Here is a 19,877-nt window from a genome sequence, read left to right on the forward strand (position 1 = left end):
AGAGGGGCATTCTGAGTGTGTACTCTCCTGAAGTCAACAACAATCTCCTTCGTCTTCTCCACATTCAGAGAGAGATTGTTGTCACTGCACCACCCGGCCAGGCGGCTCACCTCGCTCCTGTAGTTTGTCTCATCTCTATTGCTAATGAGACCCACCACAGTTGTGTCATCCGCAAACTTAATGAACAGGTTGGAGTTGTGTAACGGTGTGCAGTCGTGGGTCAGCAGAGTGAAGTGGAGGGGGCTCAGCACACATCCTTGGGGGGCCCCAGTGTTCAGTGTGATGGTGCTGGATGTGTTACTGTCAACCCGTACTGCTTGAGGTCTCCCGGTCAGGAAGTCCAACAGCCAGTTGCAGAGAGAGGTGTTGAGCCCCAGCTGGACCAGTTTGTGAGTGAGCTGTTGAGGGATGATTGTGTTGAATGCTGAACTGAAGTCTATGAACAGCATCCTGACATATGACATATCCCATACAAGATAAAGCAGTTCCAGCTCACTTATGACTTATGGCACTTATGACTTACGGTCGAACAGAACAACCATCGGACGTGATAAGATATACATATGAAATGTGCAGAGCGGGGAGGGCGCGAGGACTGTAATTGGGAACCGTTGATAGCCTATTGTAGTAATTTAATGTTGTCTCTGGTATTCTGCTCTTTTAGCGTATGTGCGTTCAGGGGGCGTGGCTTTGCACAGCAATTGCAGGGAGGGTGGGACGCTCGCTTTCAGTGCTATCAGGCTAAAGTTAGCATTTTTCGAGATCTCCTACTGCAACTTTAAGTAAATGTATGTTTAGATATTTGCACTGGACAACAAAATAAAGATACTGAGTAAGAAAATAATTTCTTGCAGTGTAGAGGCCAACACAGGGATTGTAGACAAACAGTATAGAGACAAACACAGAGAGTGTGTAAACATATAGAGAAAAGCCCAGAGAGACTACACCCAAACAGAGACCACCACAGAGAGACCACCACCTTCATTCACAGACATCAAATAAATGAGAAATCATACACATGTACAACATGTGTACTGCTTACCGTAGTGCTCTATTCGGTGTCCTAACAAACCCAAGTGAGAAAAACAAAATCAGTAACTTTCTATTGCATGCTTTTGATTCACGGTATATTGCAGGATCATGCTATGTCAACCAAATTCAGAAATGTTCCTAGCTATTTTTATTTTTTCCTGAAGAAAGACAAACATAAATAGTTGTGAAATCCAAAATATTAAATGTCAGATTAATTTTCACTGTGTAATCCACTATTTTGTAGGTGGTGCTCAAAATGACAATTTTGTCAAATACAATAATCATCAGCTGAATTAAAACTGACCCACATTTGGTTTTTCAACCACTGAAAATGGTTGAAATTTAACAAGTTGCACATAGAGACACATTGAGATCCCCATTTCTATGGGATCAAACCATATAGGACCTTAAAAATGAAGATACCAAAAGAAAAATCTAAAAGTTGTTTTATAAAAATCTTATAAAACAAAATGGCACCGCTGTGTTCGGACGCCGTTCAGGCCGCTCCGCTGAGATTTTGCTTTAACTTACTTTTACTTTCTCTTTTTACACATTTCACATCGACACTGATCACCTACAACATAGAAACACTTTTGGACATTGGAAACCGCTACACTAATCTGTTCCAGGACACTTTATCCAGGAATCCATCATGGCCTCTGGAGATTCTTCGAAACGCGGAGATGAACAACAACCCCCCCGAGGCGACGGATCAAGAAACACCGCGGGAAACATGCTGGGATTCGAGATAGACTCAGGAAAAGGGCTCACAGTCTTCCTCTTCCGAGCATTCTGCTCGCAAATGTCCAATCCTTGGAGAATAAAATGGACGATCTTAGAGCCAGGATTAGTTTCCAACGGGACATAAGGGACTGTAACATCCTTTGTTTGTCAGAAACGTGGCTTTCGTCCTTGATCCCGGTCACTGCTGTAATGGCGAGTGATAACTTCTCTGTTTTTCGGATGGACAGAACAGCAGAGGCTGGTAAATCCAGGGGTGGAGGAGTGTGTTTCATGATTAACAAGAAATGGTGTGATCCCAGGAATATCTCCATTCTGTCGCATTCCTGCTCGCCTCATCTGGAACATCTTTCCATTACTTGCCGCCCATTTTATCTGCCCTGGGAGTTTTCATTGATCATTGTCACTGCTGTGTACATTCCACCACAGGCAGACACCGGCTTGGCTTTGTTTAAGCTTCACGATGTGCTCAGCGGCTACATTAACAAACATCCTGATGCTGACTTTATCATCGCGGGAGATTTTAAAGCCAGTCTCAAGCAGGTCATGCCGAACTTTCATCAACATGTATCCTGTCCAACCAGAGGACCAAATACACTGGATCATTGCTACACTCAGTTCAAGAATGCCTACAAAGCCCGCTCACTACCGGCTTTCGGCAAATCGGACCATGCCGCCATTTTCCTAACACCGGAATACAAACAAAGGCTCGTTCAGGATTCCCCTGGTGCAGAGAGTAGTGACGCGCTGGTCCTCCCACTCAGAGGCTATGCTGCAGGCGGCTCTTGATGACGTCGACTGGGACATGTTCCGGGCGAGTTCTTCTGACGTCAGCGAGTTCACGGATGTAGCATTGAGCTTTGTAAACACGCTAACCGAGCAAGCTACAGAAACAAAAACTGTAAGGACATTCTCCAATCTGAAACCGTGGGTGGACAGAACAATCCGTGCTGCGGTTAACACACGCACTGCCGCTTTCAATGAGGCTCTTCTGACCGGGAATATGAGCGAGTACAAAGCATCATGCTATGCTCTCCGATGCACAGCAAGAGCCGCTAAACATAGATACAGAGAGAGAATTGAGTCTTATTTCCAGCTCAATGACTCTTGACGGATGTGGCAGGGACTGAGGACCATCTGTGCCTTCGGAAACGAATCCTCCGCGGAGGTGAGAGCAGATCCGTTGCTGGCCGACGAGTTAAACACCTTCTTCGGCCGCTTCGATTGCAATGGAGGTGGCACGACTCTCCTGACCAGCGCGTCAGGAAGCAGCAGGCAGAGCAGCGATGATCCTGTAATCACCGTGTCAGAGGATGAGGTTCGGAGGGCACTAAAGAAAGTGAACGTCAGGAAAGCAGCTGGACCTGATGGGATAAACGGCTGTGTTCTGAGGTCCTGCGCCGATCAGCTTGCTGGTTTGTTCACGTTTATCTTTAATGAGTCCCTTGCTACCTCCGTGGTTCCCACCTCATTCAAAAAATCTGTCATTATCCCTGTGCCAAAGAACAATAAACCCTCTTGCCTGAATGATTATCGCCCAGTTGCCCTCACATTTATAGTCATGAAGGTTTTTGAGAGACTTGTTAAGAGCCACATCTGCTCCTCCATCCCTGATACTTTGGACCTTCTTCAGTTTGCCTATCGCCCAAATAGATCCACTGACGATGCCATCTCTCACGTCCTCCACTCTTCCCTCACACACTTGGACAGCAACAATGGGAATTATGTAAGGCTGCTATTCATTGACTATAGCTCAGCTTTCAACACTATAGTCCCCATCAAGCTGGCTTCTAAACTCACAGACCTCAGCCTAAACTCCTCACTCTGTGACTGGATTCAAGACTTCCTCACCGGCAGACCTCAAGTGGTGAAAGTTGGCCAGTTCACCTCAAACTCCATCACCCTGAACGTAGGAGCCCCACAGGGCTGTGTCCTGAGTCCCCTGCTCTACACTCTCTACATGCATGACTGCGTGTCCGCTCACAGCTCCACATCTATTATCAAATTCGCTGATGATACTGTGGTTCTGGGCCTCATCTCCAACAACGATGAGACCGCATACTTGGATGAGGTAGAGAGACTCACATCATGGTGCCAGGACAACCGTCTCTCTCTGAATGTGAGCAAAACTAAAGAGCTGATCATGGACTTTAGGAAGAGACAGCAGCAGCCCTACACTCCTCTTATGATCAGTGGGACCTCTGTGGAGAGGGTGAGCAACTTCAAGTACCTCGGTGTAAACATCTCAGAGAACCTGACTTGGACTACACACATCAAAACACAGGTTAAGAAAGCCAGGCAAAGACTGTACCATCTGCGACAGCTGAGGAAATTCAGGGTCTCCCCAGCAATCCTGAACACTTTCTATTCAGGGACCATAGAAAGTGTACTGACTCAGTGCATCTCAGTGTGGTATGGAAACAGCTCCAATCAGGACTGCAAAGCACTACAGAGAGTTGTGCACTTAGCTGAGCGCATCTCAGGGTCTGCTCTCCCCTCTCTGCAGGACATCTACCTCAAACGCTGCAAAAATAGAGCTGTCAAAATTATCAAGGACTCTAATCACCCTGGTAACCGTCTATTCACTTTGCTTCCATCTGGTAAGCGCTTCCGTAGCCTGATGGCAAAAACTGAGAGACTTAGGAGGAGCTTCTTCCCCCAGGCCATCAGGCTCCTAAACTCTAACTCTGTGTCATAACATCACTTGACTCCATGTAAATATCAATATATCAATAAGCTATTCATATTTTTTTCTACCTCATATTGTTGCTATTTAAATACCCTGTACAACTTTTTGCACATTCCTCTTATTACTATTTAAGTCAACAACATACTGACCTGCAAATTTATATTTATATTTTTTATCTTTTTATTTTATTCTTTTATTTTTTCTACTTTTCTTTTTCTTAATATTTGTATACTTTATTATTGCACTGTCCTTGGAGCGGACCTGACCTACATTTTACTGCTGGTTATACTCTGTATAATTGTGTATTGAATCTTAAGATTTCTTTAACACTGCTTGCGGTACAGGCTTTGGAAATATAATATTTTTGTCTCTCAGCCAGTTACATTTTATGCAGTTGTTTTGACAGAAGGAAATTAGATATATTTCTAGTTTTAATATGATTAATTCTTCAGACATTCCTCTTTAAAATAAAAACAAAACCATAAGCTGTATGCAAAGTGACCACATTTGGTTTTTGACAACTGAAAACGTGTATAATTTACTGCTGGAGCCATGTTGTGATCCCCGTATCTCTGGGATTGAACAATAGCGGGCCTTAAAAATGAAGATGCCATAAGAAATCTTTGTTAAGAATCAAAATCTAGAAGAATATTAAGATATCTCTAATACTTCTTGAGTTACAGGCATGCAAACTTTAGAAAAAAACATGAAAAGTGCTTTTTCCCCATTTTTGAACTTTTACCGTTGGCATATAATGCAAAAAAGATTACTAAAGTCGACAGATTTCACTAGTAGACCTACCAATCTCTGTGTAAAAATAACATAATGATGCAGCAAACTTTCTCAAGTCATTTTTCCTCCATGTAATTCGGCTCCAAATCTCAGGAAAAAAGCCATTTTGACTACCCTCTATAAAATAGTGGATCACGCAGTAAATAATATACATGCATGGCATTTAATATTTTGCCTTTTTTTTCATTCATGTATTTTTTTTCACCAGAAAAAGTCTAAAGTTTTAGCCAGGGACCTCTGGTAGAGTTGACACATAATATTATTAATGGAGCGAGCTGATATTGACTGGTTTCAGTGATATCTAGCATACAAGAAGTTTGATTTAATTGAGCGCATAAGCTAATAGCATCACCGTTCCACCGCGAGAGATGTGACTGATGTGTGCTTACGCTCTGAAAAGCTTTTTCACACAAAATCAAATTTGAGAAGATGAGATATTGTCAGAATAATTACAACTGTGGCTTTTCAATAGCGTCGGCAAACTGTGCAGATCCGATTAGCACACTGTTTTGTAACACAATCCTCCCTGCTAGCAGGGCCATTTACAGGCTAAGCTTTTAATTTCCTGTCAAGAGGCCTTTTTTTTTTTGATCAAAACCCTGCTTTTTTTTCATCCCAATAAAATTTTGGTTGAAAGGCGTCTCTAATCTCGAGGGCTGTCGGGGAGTTAAGCATCTTGCGTAATTGAGATTATCAGCTCTCATCTGAGGGGCTAATTATGAAAATCTTTTCTGGAGATAAAGTCTAGCTCCATTAATTACTCAAATCTGATATTATACATCGCATTCTTCACACTTCAGACCATCTGGATGTGGAAGATGCTGATAGTATCGAGATGTCGTCACAAATGAATTAAACTATTTTGTTTTTGTCTGTCGACGCTTTTGAGTGTCATTTTCATACAGCAGACGAAATGAATGATCGTGATTTACTGGAAAACAAAGATATCGAACAACTCACCGATTTTGGGTGTGTGTGACCCAGTGAGATCCAGATGGCTGGTGTAGTCGTGTGGATGGTTATCTGTCAAAAGAAAACCAAGGAAAAACTGGTGTGGTTTAATGTATTCTGTAGTAATTAATCAACGTGACAAAGTCTGTGCCATTTTTATATGAAAACGCAGCATTCCAGACACTTTTTCCGACTGGCAGATGCTTCTGGAAGACAATGTGTCTGTGTTTACAATGGAAAACATCTGTACAGCACCCGAAAGACGAGCAGAAATCCCCCCCGAGACTTATCAGGAACACGCACAGAAAAGTTTTAGAGAGCAAAACAAGATAAAACCAACAAGTACACTGTAATAACTGCAGCTTTAAGCCTTTAAACAAATAAAGAAAAACTAATAAAAGCAATATTGCTCCATTTCTGCTAGACATCAGGATTTACTCTTGAAACTGAAATTAAACTACATGATATCAGGGCTACAGGGTTCATGCAAGGACTGCCTGAAAACAACAGATTTGTACATTTTCTGAGGAAGAAGTGAGTGTTGCTCATACAACTCGTAAAAAAAAGTTTTCAAAATAAGTATCTTCTGCGCTGCAAAGTTTAATTTATTTAATTAAAAATAAAGCAAACACAGTAATATTGTGAAATATTATTACAATTTAAAACAGCTGTTTTCTTTGTGAATATATTGTAAAATGTAATTTATTCCAGTGATCAAAGCTGTATTTTCAGCATCATTACTCCAGTCTTCAGTGTCTCATGATCCTTCAGAAATCATTCTAATATGATGATTTGCTGTTCAGCATTTCTTATAATCAGTATAATCAATGTTGACAACAACTGTGATATAGGTAAGAACAATAATAGGTAAGATAATAATAATAGTAATAATGTTTTTATTCAGCAAATGTGCATTAAATTGATCAAAAGTGACAGTAAAGACGTTTATAATGTCACAAAAGATGTATATTTTCAAATAAATGCTGTTCTTCTGAACTTTCTATTCATCAAAAAATCCTGAAAAAGTTTCACAGTTTCTATACAAATATTAAGCAGCAAAATAATTATTCATCAATAATAACTTATAATAACGGAGCAGCATATTAGAATGATTTCTGAAGCATCACGTGACACTGAAGACTGGAGTAATGATGCTGAAAACTCAGTTCTACATCACAGGAATGAATTACATTTGATAATATATTCACATCAAACACAGTTCTTTTAAATTCCAATAATATTTGGCAATATTACTGTCAGAGAGTCACCGCAGTCTCCACCAACAACACTCACCAGATCCCAATCCCCTGATTTCTGATCACTGCTGGAGCAGGTTATGTTCAGGGTTAGTTCACTTCAGTGCTATCAGTGCACGCGTGACATACTGACCAGCCTTCAGTGGGCCTGACAGATAATGCACAACATTATATAATATTAGATTATAAAATATAGCCATATATAAGCCCTAATATAAGTAATAAATAAGGTAATATATTATTCTAATATGGTTATTTTATTTTATTGGCATATATAACAGTTATCTGTATAAATTATAAAACACTATGACCGGGTAATGTTTAATTTATTATATTATATATACTTATTACATTTTATATTATCATCTCACACATGGACTGGCATTTTCTATAATGTATTTCTATAATAAAAATACATATCTGATATGACCCATGCACTCCTCCCGTTCACTCACTCTCTGGTCTCAAACTTTCCATGTTGACTAACCTGACCAACTTACCTTTTGTCTACTTACCAGTTGCTCCAGTGTTCCTATCCCAGTTCTCCACTATCTCCACGCTACACTGTTACCTCCGGATCCCCTGGAAAAGGAAAAAGGACATTCACACTCAGATAAGCCCCAAGAAGCATTCCCATTCCCCGCCTGCTTACCTGAACATTCTGCTCATCTCATTCCCCTCTGCTACTACTCAATAAACATGTTGATTGTATTGCACTTACCTCTGTGTCATGTATCTATCTGCTGACAGAGGACCAGACCAGAACCAACGACTGGAGATGGAGTTCCCGAACCCCGCCGCTGCGGATCCCCTCGAAGAGCTGGTCAGCGCTCTCTCTCCGGTCACACACCCTCAGTCTGCCTCTGCCAGTCCCATGGCCATCCCTGCAAACTATTCGGGTGAGGCGGTTGAATGTAGCGTTTTTTTAATCCAAGTTTCACTCTATATAGAGATGCAATCCCATAAATTTCCCAGCGAACAGGCTAAAATTGCCTTCCTGATCTTCCTGCTAACCGGACGGGCATTGCTCTGGGCACGAGCCATCTGGAACTCACAGACCACTATAATTAACTCTTTCGACGCTTTCTCTTCCCACTTCAAGGAGGTCTTCGGCCTATCCACCGGCTCGCTCTCTATTGCCGACCAACTCATCCGCCTCCGTCAGGGAGATTCTTCGGCCAGTGACTATACGTTGCGGTTCTGGACTCGTGGCCTTGTGTGGATGGAACAAGGCAGCACTACTCACTACTTACCGTCAGGGCTTGGATCCACAGATCAGAGCCCAGATGGCGATCTATGATGACACTGTCGGTCTGGAGAGCTTTATACAGAAGGCCGTTAACCTGTTACCCATCACCCCCCATTGTGGGCCTCACAGGTGAAAATAACCTACCTAAATTAAAATGGTAACAGTTCCTGACAAAGTGTGCTACACAAATTAGGTATCTTTGGAAAGAAGACACTCTAGGCTTTACTATCCATCATCCAGAGTTGATAATGCTCAAAAAGATAAAAAGTTATAGACACTGATGTGCCTTGAAAAATGTTTTTCCACACAATGTTTTTTTAGTTCTTATACAAATACATGAAATACGTCCTGGAGCAATCCAGAAAAGTAATGGGTTGAAAGCCACGTGTCTCATGAGTTTATTTCAAATTTGAAGACGATACCATGAAAAATTAGATTCCTGCAATATTTTTTCTGAAAATATTTATAGTCCCCCCAGCCCCTCTGTTTGAGGAAAAATAACCACCAGAATTGCAGTATTGCAGAATTATACAAACTATTTTAGTCATTATACATATTCATGACATGGTCATACAGTCAGTAATCACACGCCGATGTGCTTCCATTCAGATGATAATCATACAGATGGGCCATATAATCAATAATAGCTGATCATTGAATCACAATGATAGCCGTCATAGAGTCGGTAATAAACACGCTGATGTCCGTCCATACAGATTATAATCATGCAGATACGGCCACATTCCCCGCACACACATATAAAAAATGAAGAAGAAAAAAAAAAAGTTTTTTATGGAAAAGCAGATCGCTAAGTTACGCCCCGCTCAGATGACAGCTGCGTCACAGCGTGCGTCACGCTTTCAGGAGACAGCGCCAAATTCAAATAAACTATATTCCGCTTATCTGAGACTTTTTTTCCGTGGACGGTCTCATTCTGTTTGTAAAACTGTATGCTACAGCACAGTGTTGTTTGTTTACCACCAAGACGCTGTTTTTGAGCGTAATTTATTCCATAACGGACGCGAACAATAACTCTCCCGAAGAAATTAAATGTAAACAAAGGAATATTCATCCTTATTACAACGTTATTGTTTCGTTGGACTAAAAGTGCTCGCTGGGATGTTGTTCTGTGGACCCTTACCTGTCTAACTAAACTGGGATTTCAGCAGTGGACGCGTTTGTGGCTCGTTATTACAATGAATCTGGTACGTACTGCTTTTTTATTCTGCATGTTTTGATGTGTACTGCTTACACAAATGTAGCAAATACATTCCTTATAAGCTTTCCATCAGAAAACAGCGATCTGTCGTCGATGCTTGAGGCTTAGACCTTCAGAATGATATATAGTTAGTCAAGATTAATGATATTCTTTCACGTTAAATTCATTCATAAACATTAAACTAGTGGGGAAAAAAACGCTTCAGTGCGCCGTCGCTCTGGCAAACGTTAACAGGTTAAGATCTCCCAATGTCTCACGGCTTGTCAGCTGGACATAACCGCTCATTTTCCGTTCTCTCCAGCTGCCTGTCCTCCGGTACCAGAACCTATGCAAATGGATACAAATTGCCTCTCACGCACTGAGCGTGCTCGACATCTCGTCACAGGGCTCTGCCTCTACTGCAGAGTTCCGGGGCACTTCATTCGGGTGTACCCCTCTCGCCCCCCACGCCCAGCGGTGAGTACCCTCCAATTGGAGCCTGCTATCTCTACCCTAACACTGCTAACGGTACAACTGCTCAGCCCACGTCATTTAATTTCAGTACCCGCCCTCGTGGACTCTGTGTCCTCAGGCAATTTAATCTCACAAGCCCTCCTTAAACAGCTTGATTTACCCCGCCAGAGACAGGCAGAGCTGAAGATCGAGACCATACAGGGAAAACTGCTTGGGCATGGGCACATCAAGTTCCGGTCTCCGCCAATCACTCTGCAAGTAGGCTGTTTTCATCAGGATTTCCTTTCTGGTAGTGGAGGGACCCACCGTCGATATCATCCTGGGATGCCCCTGGCTATCTCAACATTCCCCCGAAGTCAGATGAGATACAGATCCTCAGATGGAGTAAAACCTGCATGCAAAACTGTCTCTCCAACATCCCTGTGCCCCTGGTTAGTAACCTGAAGCTCCAAGTTCATTCCATCCTAGTGGAGAGCCCTGACCATTGTGAGGTTCCGATGATCCCTTCTGACTACCTGGCGTTCCAGGATGTGTTCAACAAACTGGCAGCCAGCGTACTCTCTCGCTCCTCCAAGCTCGGTACTGGTGGCCCAGTATGGCCCGGGATGTCTCCCAGTACATTAGTGGATGCTCAGTCTGTGCCATCTCCAAGACTCCACATCACTTACCCGCCGGAAAATTAGTCCCATTACCCATTCCACGTTGTCCCACGTCAGAGTCGACTTAGTCACAGATCTCCCCAAGTCAGTAGGTTATACCTGCATACTCGTTGCAGTTGACAGATTCTCCAAAGCCTGCAAGTTAATTCCCCTCCGGGGTTTACCCACAGCCCTCAAAACAGCAGAGACCCTCTTCCATAATCTCTTCCTCACTTTCAGCATCCCGGAAGATGTCATCTCCGACCGTGGGCCACAGTTTGTCTCCCGTGTCTGGAAGGCATTCTTCAAACTCCTCCATGTCACCGTCAGTCTCTCCTCAGGGTATCACACCCAGACTAACGGCCAGACTGAGTGGAAGATTCAGGAGATTGGGAGATATCTCCGGTCCTACTGTCATGACAACCAGCACAGCTGGAACCGCTTCCTCCCGTGGGCCGAGTATACACAAAATCCCCTGGAAAAGGAAAAAGGACATTCACACTCGGATAAGCCCCTAGAGACATTCCCATTCCCCACCTGCTTACCTGAACATTCTGCTCATCTCATTCCCCTCTGCTACTTCTCAATAAACCTGTTGATTGTAATGCATTTACCTCTGTATTCTGTGTCTATCTGCTGACAATTATGTAATTTGACTGTATTTTTGATCAAATAAATGCAGCCTTGGTGATCAGAAAAGACTTAAAAAAATACCAATTATTCCAAAGTTTCTGTGCTGCAAGATAAGTTACAAACTTCAATATTTTAGTTTGTTTTGTTCAATTCATTAACCCCAAGTACAAGTCACAGCAATAGTCATTGACATAGCAATCACTCTTAATGATCAACCACAGCTGTGTTGTAATTGTAAATCAATTGATATTCATATTTACTCAGTGTCTTAATGTTCAGAGGTTTGGAATCATGCTAATGAATTTCCAAAGACGTTTCTAGGGGTTTTATATAGCGTTTTTCATTCAGTAGACAAATAAAATCTTCGTTAAATGTGACCCCGGGACACTTCAGTGCCATTTACACAATTATATCTCATTAGCGAACGACACCACTGATAACAACAGCATGAAAACCCAGTGTTTATATGTGATTAACATCAGCACATTCAACCGGCTTCAGTTTCCCAACAATCCCGATGCAAATCAACACTGGCATGTTATCGGTTTACAATGATCTTAGCGCAAAATAAGCTTGTAAACACCAACGTGTGTGTGATTTCGCTCTAAAACAAAGGTTTCCTTCACTCTCTGGACGTCTCGGGACACAAAGCAGAAAAACATGTCATGTTTGGTGCTTTCAAGCCATCACAGAGTTGTTCGCTGTGTTCTGCTGTGTGGATTTGAGGGCCAAAGCGAAACGGACAAGCACAGATTATTAAGTGCAGAAAACACAGTCCAATTACACAAAGCAGCGCTGTATGCCAAACCACAGGACTGCTAGCTGCTGTCCTGCTCAACCGGCCTGCTTTGATCAAGGGACCAATTATCCCGTCTTCACTCCTCCCCGTAAATGAACTTGTTTGGTGCTTTCAGACAGGAAACGGCTTTCCTCGGCTTCACACGGACACGTGCTTTGCAGCCTCGCTACATAAACCAAACCCGCTTTCAGAGCTGGGTAGTAACTGATTACATGTAATCTGGATTACGTAATCAGATTCCAAAAATTAAGTACTAGTAATTAGAATAAATTACATTTTAAAATGCTTGTAATCAGACTACAGTTATTTTTTTATGGATTACATGATTACATATTATTCACACAATAGCAATAAATTATTCATAATTCATTGATTCTCCTTAATGCACTTCATGTTGTAAATTATAATGAATGGAACAAGTTCTTACTCTTTGCATTTTTTACATCATTATGGTACAAGATAATGCTATTTAAATCAATGTGATAAACAAGTTAAATTAAAAGTAATCTAAAAGTAATCTGATTATATTACCTAAAATGTGTAATGTAACGGATTAAGTTACTGACTACAATTTTTGTCATGTAATCTGGAATCAGTAACGGATTACAATTTTTAAGTAATCTACCCAGCTCTGCCCGCTTTTCATCAGGACTGACAGTGAAGAGAGGGTTTGAAAGAAGAAATAGCTCTGCCGCGGATACAAAAAAAAATAAAAAATGCCTGAAAACGGTTTCCCGAATGCGGAGTTTGTTAAAACTCTTGGAGTGTGTTTTCGTGTTTCATTGTAGGTACATGCAGAGACGGGATCAATTAGCTTCAAATGGCGATCCAAAACAACTTCAGCTCAATGTTGACAGAACAACACACGCTGTCAAACCTAAGCAATCCCTCATAGTTTTAGGCCTTACAGGCTTTCTAGATAACACACATCAAATACTGAACAACAGGTCCACTTGATTTTGCAAGTACTTTTCCCACTGAATTTCTCTACAGTGAATTCAAAACATTTTACAATAAAGAGTTGTAAATGCTGAGACACACTAACCAGCTCTATGATAAATCACATCATTTTTTGAAACAAGCAAAATAGGAAAATTGTAAAACTCTGAACTAAAATCCCATGAGGAATGGCAGATAATCAAAAAAAAAGGTACTATTTAAAAAACATTGACTTTTAGCCATTCTAAAGTTTTGAAACTTGGTTTCTTTGCAAAACACTGCCATACATTACTGCCATAATGGTCAAAGGTTTGAAATAATGAAAATTTTTAAATACTTTTTATTCAGTAAGGATGCACTGAATTGATCAAAAGCGACAGTAAAGACATTTATAATGTTTCAGATTTATGTTTCAAATAAATTCTGTTCTTTTGAACTTTGTCTTTATCAATAATCCAGAAAAAGGCCTCCAGGGACCAGGAGACACGACAGACGGCCTCCAGGGCGGTGCCCATTCTGGGACCCATGGCGGGTCAGGGGACTCACGAGGCCATGACGGGACCGCCTCCGCGGACGGTGGCGGGCTTGTGTGGGCCGCGAACGGCGGCGGGTGAGGGAGAGCCATGGACGACGGCGGGTTGGTTCTGGCTCGGGTCCGGAAACTTCCCACCGGAAGATCCCTTCTCTCCAAGTTAGTACAGTGGTGTTTGGGAGGTCTAACGGGGCGATGGTAATTGGCCCTGATCCAGAACAGATGATTCAGCATGGCGTCATCCCACTCCGTCGCCACGGCGAGTTTACAGAACTCCCCGGCATAATCATAAAATGTGAGACCTTGACGGGCTAGGCCGGCGAAACGGGTGGCAGCATCCATGCTGCGGGAGAAAAAAAGCCAGGAACAACAAAAAACTCTCCTAAACAAAAACAAAACGGTAAGGACCCCCTTGGCCCCCTTCAAATTTTCTGTTCGATAATCCGGCCCTCAAATGAAGCTAATTGAATAGCCCTGCTCTAATTCGCTAACATGGGTGCGGGAAAAACAACGCACCACATACCTTCTGCAAACTGAGTATGTGTGAAACACGCGTAATACGATGGCCTGCTCCGTTTGCTGAGAACATGCAAAGGTCAAGAAGTTTTTAGGACAAAAAAAAAGATAAATGTTTGTTGTTTTTGTCTTGTAAGTAAAGTAAAGGACAAATGAAAAACATTGTAAATATGTTTAGTCATTGTAGTTGTAATAAATTCCTGTTTTCTGATCAATTTGATCAGGTCACCGGCCATTGGCAGGTGTGGCAAAAAGTTAGTTTTAGGCCCTGTATATATATATATATATATATAAAGGAGGAGTTCCCCTCCTCCAGACATCAATTACAAAATGGTGCTCTTATACGTGACATACACTATGCCTTTAAGTGATGCATTCTCTGAATTTACATTTTTTGATGAAGTTTCCCAGGCCTAGTGTCAAAACGTAATGTCAAAGAGCCCCTCAAGCGCTGGAAGTTATTTCTACATCCTCTTGTCTCCTAAAAAGAGGCTGTTTGCTGACAGAGGTCACAACCCTTGCCCTCTAATTCAGTTATGCGAGACACACGCCGCTAGGTCAGATTCACAGGGGTGTGAATTTATTATACCATCATGCTGAGAAACGAGAATTAGCATTTTAATTTCAAAACTTTTACAGTAGAATCACGCCTGCAGAAGAGGGTTAACCGATGCTTTAGTTGCAAACGCATTTTGATAAATACTGCTTAAAGGAATAGTTCACCCAAGAATGAAAATTTGCTGAAAATGTATTCACCCTCAGGCCATCCAAGATGCAGATGAGTTTGTTTTTTCATCAGATTTGGAGAAATGTAGCATTACGTCACTTGCTCAGCAATGGATCCTCTGCAGTGAATGGGTGCCGTCAGAATGAGAGTCCAAACAGCTGATAGAAACATCACAATAATCCACAACACTCCAGTCCATCAGTTCATGTCATGTGAAGTGAAAAACTGCATGTTTGTAAGAAACAAATCCATCATTAAGGAGTTTTTTTATTTTAAACTGTCAATTCTGATCATAATATTAGTCCATAATCCATAACAACACTTCCTCCAATGAAAAAGTTGTCCTCTCACACCAAAATCCACTGACAAATTTTCTATAGAAACTGTTTTGGCTTTTAAACAGTGTTTGCTCTTTGTATATTTCTCTCATGATTCAGACAAGATGACTCTTTCACTGGAGAAACAGAGAGCTCATATTTTAGCTGGAAGCAATGGTTTACAGTTAAAATGCCATAACGATGGATTTGTTTCTTACAAACACAGCTTTTCTCTTCACAAGACATTAACTGATGGACTGGAGTGGTGTGGGTTGCTTGTGGATTATTGTGATGTTTTTATCAGGTGTTTGGACTCTCATTCTGACGGCACCCATTCACTGCAGAGCATCCATTGTTGAGAGAGTGATGTAATGTAAAAGTTGTCATCATTAAGACCTTATAAAATAAAGAGAAAAGTATGTCACGGCTAAAATGACAAAGCAAGCCGCAAAAGGACAAAAAGCTTTATAAGAATAGTCAATACTTTTGTATTACATAATAGTTTTGTGTGAGAAACAGACCCAAATGGAATTTTTTATTCACTTAAAGTCTCTTTCTTATGACATTTTTCTTTTTGGAGTTTGACAGCATCTGTAAAAGAAAGGCATCTCATTTTGTGAAAATACAAGTTTGGAAAAGCCAGAGGTTGAAACTATTCCTTTAATAAAAAACACTGTATATTGAATATATATCGCATGACTTGTGTGAACAACTCACTGAATTCAGTCAAGCGCATAAATGAATCTGGACCTAGAAAAAGGCAGAGTTAGTCAACAGACAGTGACAATATTCCCAAAGGCTGGAACAAACCACTTTCTGAAGTGTCCTGTGTGTGCCAGACACTTAAAAACCTGCTGGTGGATGTTAATCAAAAGCTGACAGATCTCAGAGCGGCCACTGCAGAAACACACTCCTGCTGACCTGATTAACATGAGCAGTGCTTCTGGGGAATTTATTCATCTCAGTAAAACACACAGCTCAAAGTATGAATGACGGTCTGACAAAACGCCTCACACAAAAATCAGCTTTTCAAACGACTTCTCCAACAAATCAGTTCTCCATCATACGGTTACTTATACTGTCATAGAACAATGGTAACTGCATATTAGCTACCTATCATTAAAAAAAAAAAAAAAAAAATTATAATGACTGAAAATGATAAATTACAAGGCTTTAAGAGCAAGAGTTAAAGCGCAGAGCTCACATCCAGGAATGCTTTCTAAATGTAAGTGCCCTACAATGAGTGGTCTACAGGGGGAACGAGCCATTTCACAGCTCTCAGCTGGCAACGGGGATCAAACTGCTCTGCAGGCCTTTCAGAAGAGCTCTAATTTCTGTCTGTAACAGATGGAGGAATCAACACACTTTTCAAGTCAACAGCAAATCAAAATTGACCCCGTTTACTTAATGCGCATTCCTGGTCACACCGTGCACAATTCATCAGCGTGTGGTTTTAGAGACTGAAACATTCGCCGTGATCTTATATCATAAAGTAATACTGTGCTCTGTATCGGAAACCACTTTTATTTACAAGATCATATTTTTCAAACCAACCAGTCCAACAACCAAACTCAATTCCTGTATGTAACGCCCACTTCTGACAACACAATCAATTCCTGACGGATAAAACAAGTCTCGTCCTACATTCATTCTAGCTGAATGTCCTGTTTCACTCAGAAAATTGTCAGATTACAGAAGAAATATGGCTTGCGGACACTTTTTCTTGTTATTTCTATGAATTAGATACTTTTGATACTAATATACTTTAGAAAGAAAGAAAAATAAAATCACACAAAACCACTTAATAAAGCTTTATTTATCAATATTTGTGAACGGCAATACAATATATAATATATCTGCTACCATTCAAAAAAACTGGGGTCAGTAAAATGTTTACTGTTTTTGAAGGAAGCCACTTTTGCTCATCAAAGGTTAATTTATTTGATTAAAAAAAGCCTGTAAAATGTTGAAATATTTTACAATTTAAAATAACTGTTTTCTATGTGAATATATGTTAAAATGTAATTTATTCTTCTGATGTAAATCTGAATTTCCAGCATCATTACTCCAGTCTTCAGTGTCACAAGATCCTCATAAATCATTCTAATATACTGATTTGCTGCTTAAGAAATATTTCAGATTATTATCAGTGTTGAAACATAAAATATCCATCTTTTATAAGAACATAAACATCTTTAATGTCACTTTCAATCAATTTAACGCATCATTGCAGAACAACAGTATTAATTCCTTTAGCAAAAACCCTTACAGATCGCAAACTTTTGAATGCCAAGTACAGAAATGCAGTGCTAAACATGTACTTTATGAACATCTATAGTACAGCATAATTCATATTCCACAGCGAGACAGGCTGTGAAGCGAGACTAAGCTCTGTTTCAGCCGTGTTATCCATCATTGACAGGTCGTGGAGCGATGTAGCTGGGATCCGGCTCTCATTGCCTTGCTTGTAGATATAAGCACAGATTTAATTGATGTCTTCCTCAATTTGAAAGAAGTAACATCATTCAAAACTGTGTTTATCTCTATGCAGTGATTTGTCCGTCCGCCGGGGTGCAGCGTGAGCCGACGTGATGTCCTGGAGGAGCTTGAGGAGCTGAGATTGAGTCTCAGTCCAGGAGAGACAACACATGATGTACAAAACAAAGCAAAACAGTAAAGTATGCTTCGCAAGATACTTGATTTGCAGCCTTTTGAATATTACAAGGATTTTAAAGAAACGGATCACCCAAAAATGTCCTCAGCCTCAGGTCATACAAGATGTAGAGGTGTTTGTTTCTTCATCAGAACAGATTTGGAGAAATGCAGCATTTTGTCACTTGTTCACCAGTGAATGGGTGCCGTCAGAATGGGCGTCCAAACAGCTCATAAAAACCCCACAATAATCCACACCACTCCAGTCCATCGGTTAATGTCTTAAGAAGTGAAAAACTGTGTGTTTTTAAGAAACAATCCATCATTAGGATTATTTAACTTTAAACCATTGATTCTCTCTAAAATGAGTAAAGAATCCATACTAATGTTTCTTCCAGTGAAAAAGTCGTCTGGTCTGAATCAGGAGAGAAATATGCACAGATCAAACACTGTTTGAAAACAGTTATATTTAAAACAAACAAAAAAAAACTAATATTTTGGTGGATTTTGATGTGAGAGGACAACAGTAGATGGATTTTTTTTTTTTTTCAATGGAGAAAGCATTATGATGTATTGTGGAATGGTTTGAAGTTAAAAACGTCTTGATGGATTTGTTTCTTACAAACACACAATTTTACTTCACAAGATGTTAACTGATGGACTGAAGTGATGTGGATTGCTTGTATATTATTGTGATGTTTTTATCAGCTGTTTGGACTCTCATTCTGACGGCACCCATTCACTGCTGAGGATGCTTTGATGAACAAGTGATGTAATGCTTACATTTCTCCAAATCTGCATTAATGCACATTTTTGGCCACATACAATAAGTTCATATCTCAACAGGTTTTTCACATTTCAAAAGTGAACTCGAATGATTTCCATGGTTGTCAGTACACAGTAAAAAAAAATAAAAAAAAATAAATAAAAATTATTAGAGTACATTTTACAAGAAAATATTATTTCAGAATTTTTTACTTCAAAATGTCATGTTTAATTTGATGTGGTGCTTGCCACATCTTTGATCTTTGTAATTATTAGCAAAATGTACTAGCAGTTTCTGAGTGAAAACTCTTTCTACACCAATGTCTTTTTCAGCGCACATGAGATCTCACTCTTTCATTCAAGCTGAGTGTCTTTCTTAAAACGCTTGGCACGCAGAGCCACAAACTCAATCTTGTTCCCTCAACCCTTTGCAAACCAAGTGAATGAAACTCTCTGGCAGCAGGGAATGATAAACTACCTTAATTCTGTGTGGCTTAATCAAAACTTTCCACACCGACACAACAAACTTCCCGTTCGGTTAGCGGCGCGTAACGGCATGAGGATACAAAGAACATAAAGTGGATTATTTTCCTGAATTCTCATTGGCCCTAATTTAGTTTGATTAATTGCTTTGCATGTTTCCTCCCAATTAGGCTGGTGTTTGCGGCACGAGGCGGCAGAGAACAGGCATGAAATATAACCGCTCTAATGAGGGAGAAATGTCAGGCTTTGTGAAGACGCCGCAAACTGGAAAATTGCACCACAAATTTGTAAATGACTTGGCAATTATGGATTGCCTTTGACTGCGTACTGACATTTCAGTGACTAGACTTGAATGCATAATTTGCATGCTTACATGCGGCTGTTGTTTATTCTGTGATAATCACACGAAACCTGTCAGGAACGTCAGGCTCTCAGGAATACTTCACTAAGATTGTGTACAATAATATTTGTGCATAACGATGCTAGAATACAGT

The 19,877-nt window shown here is 40.6% G+C and overlaps 1 protein-coding gene across 1 annotated transcript in view; it reads right to left on the bottom strand.

Annotated features, from left to right (window-relative positions):
• The window catches only part of LOC306863473 (protein shisa-6-like), a gene marked incomplete at both ends in the record, with an annotated part of 118,771 nt that overhangs the window by 6,288 nt on the left and 92,606 nt on the right, over positions 1–19,877 (bottom strand). Inside the window, 2 exons of the mRNA XM_079406814.1 lie at positions 1,043–1,063; positions 6,215–6,277. Of these exons, the coding sequence (XP_079262940.1) occupies positions 1,043–1,063; positions 6,215–6,277 (84 nt within the window). The remainder of the gene's footprint in view (positions 1–1,042; positions 1,064–6,214; positions 6,278–19,877) is intronic.

Source organism: Barbus barbus (genome assembly GCF_936440315.1).
Source record: "Barbus barbus genome assembly, chromosome: 4".
NCBI lineage: Eukaryota > Metazoa > Chordata > Actinopteri > Cypriniformes > Cyprinidae > Barbus > Barbus barbus.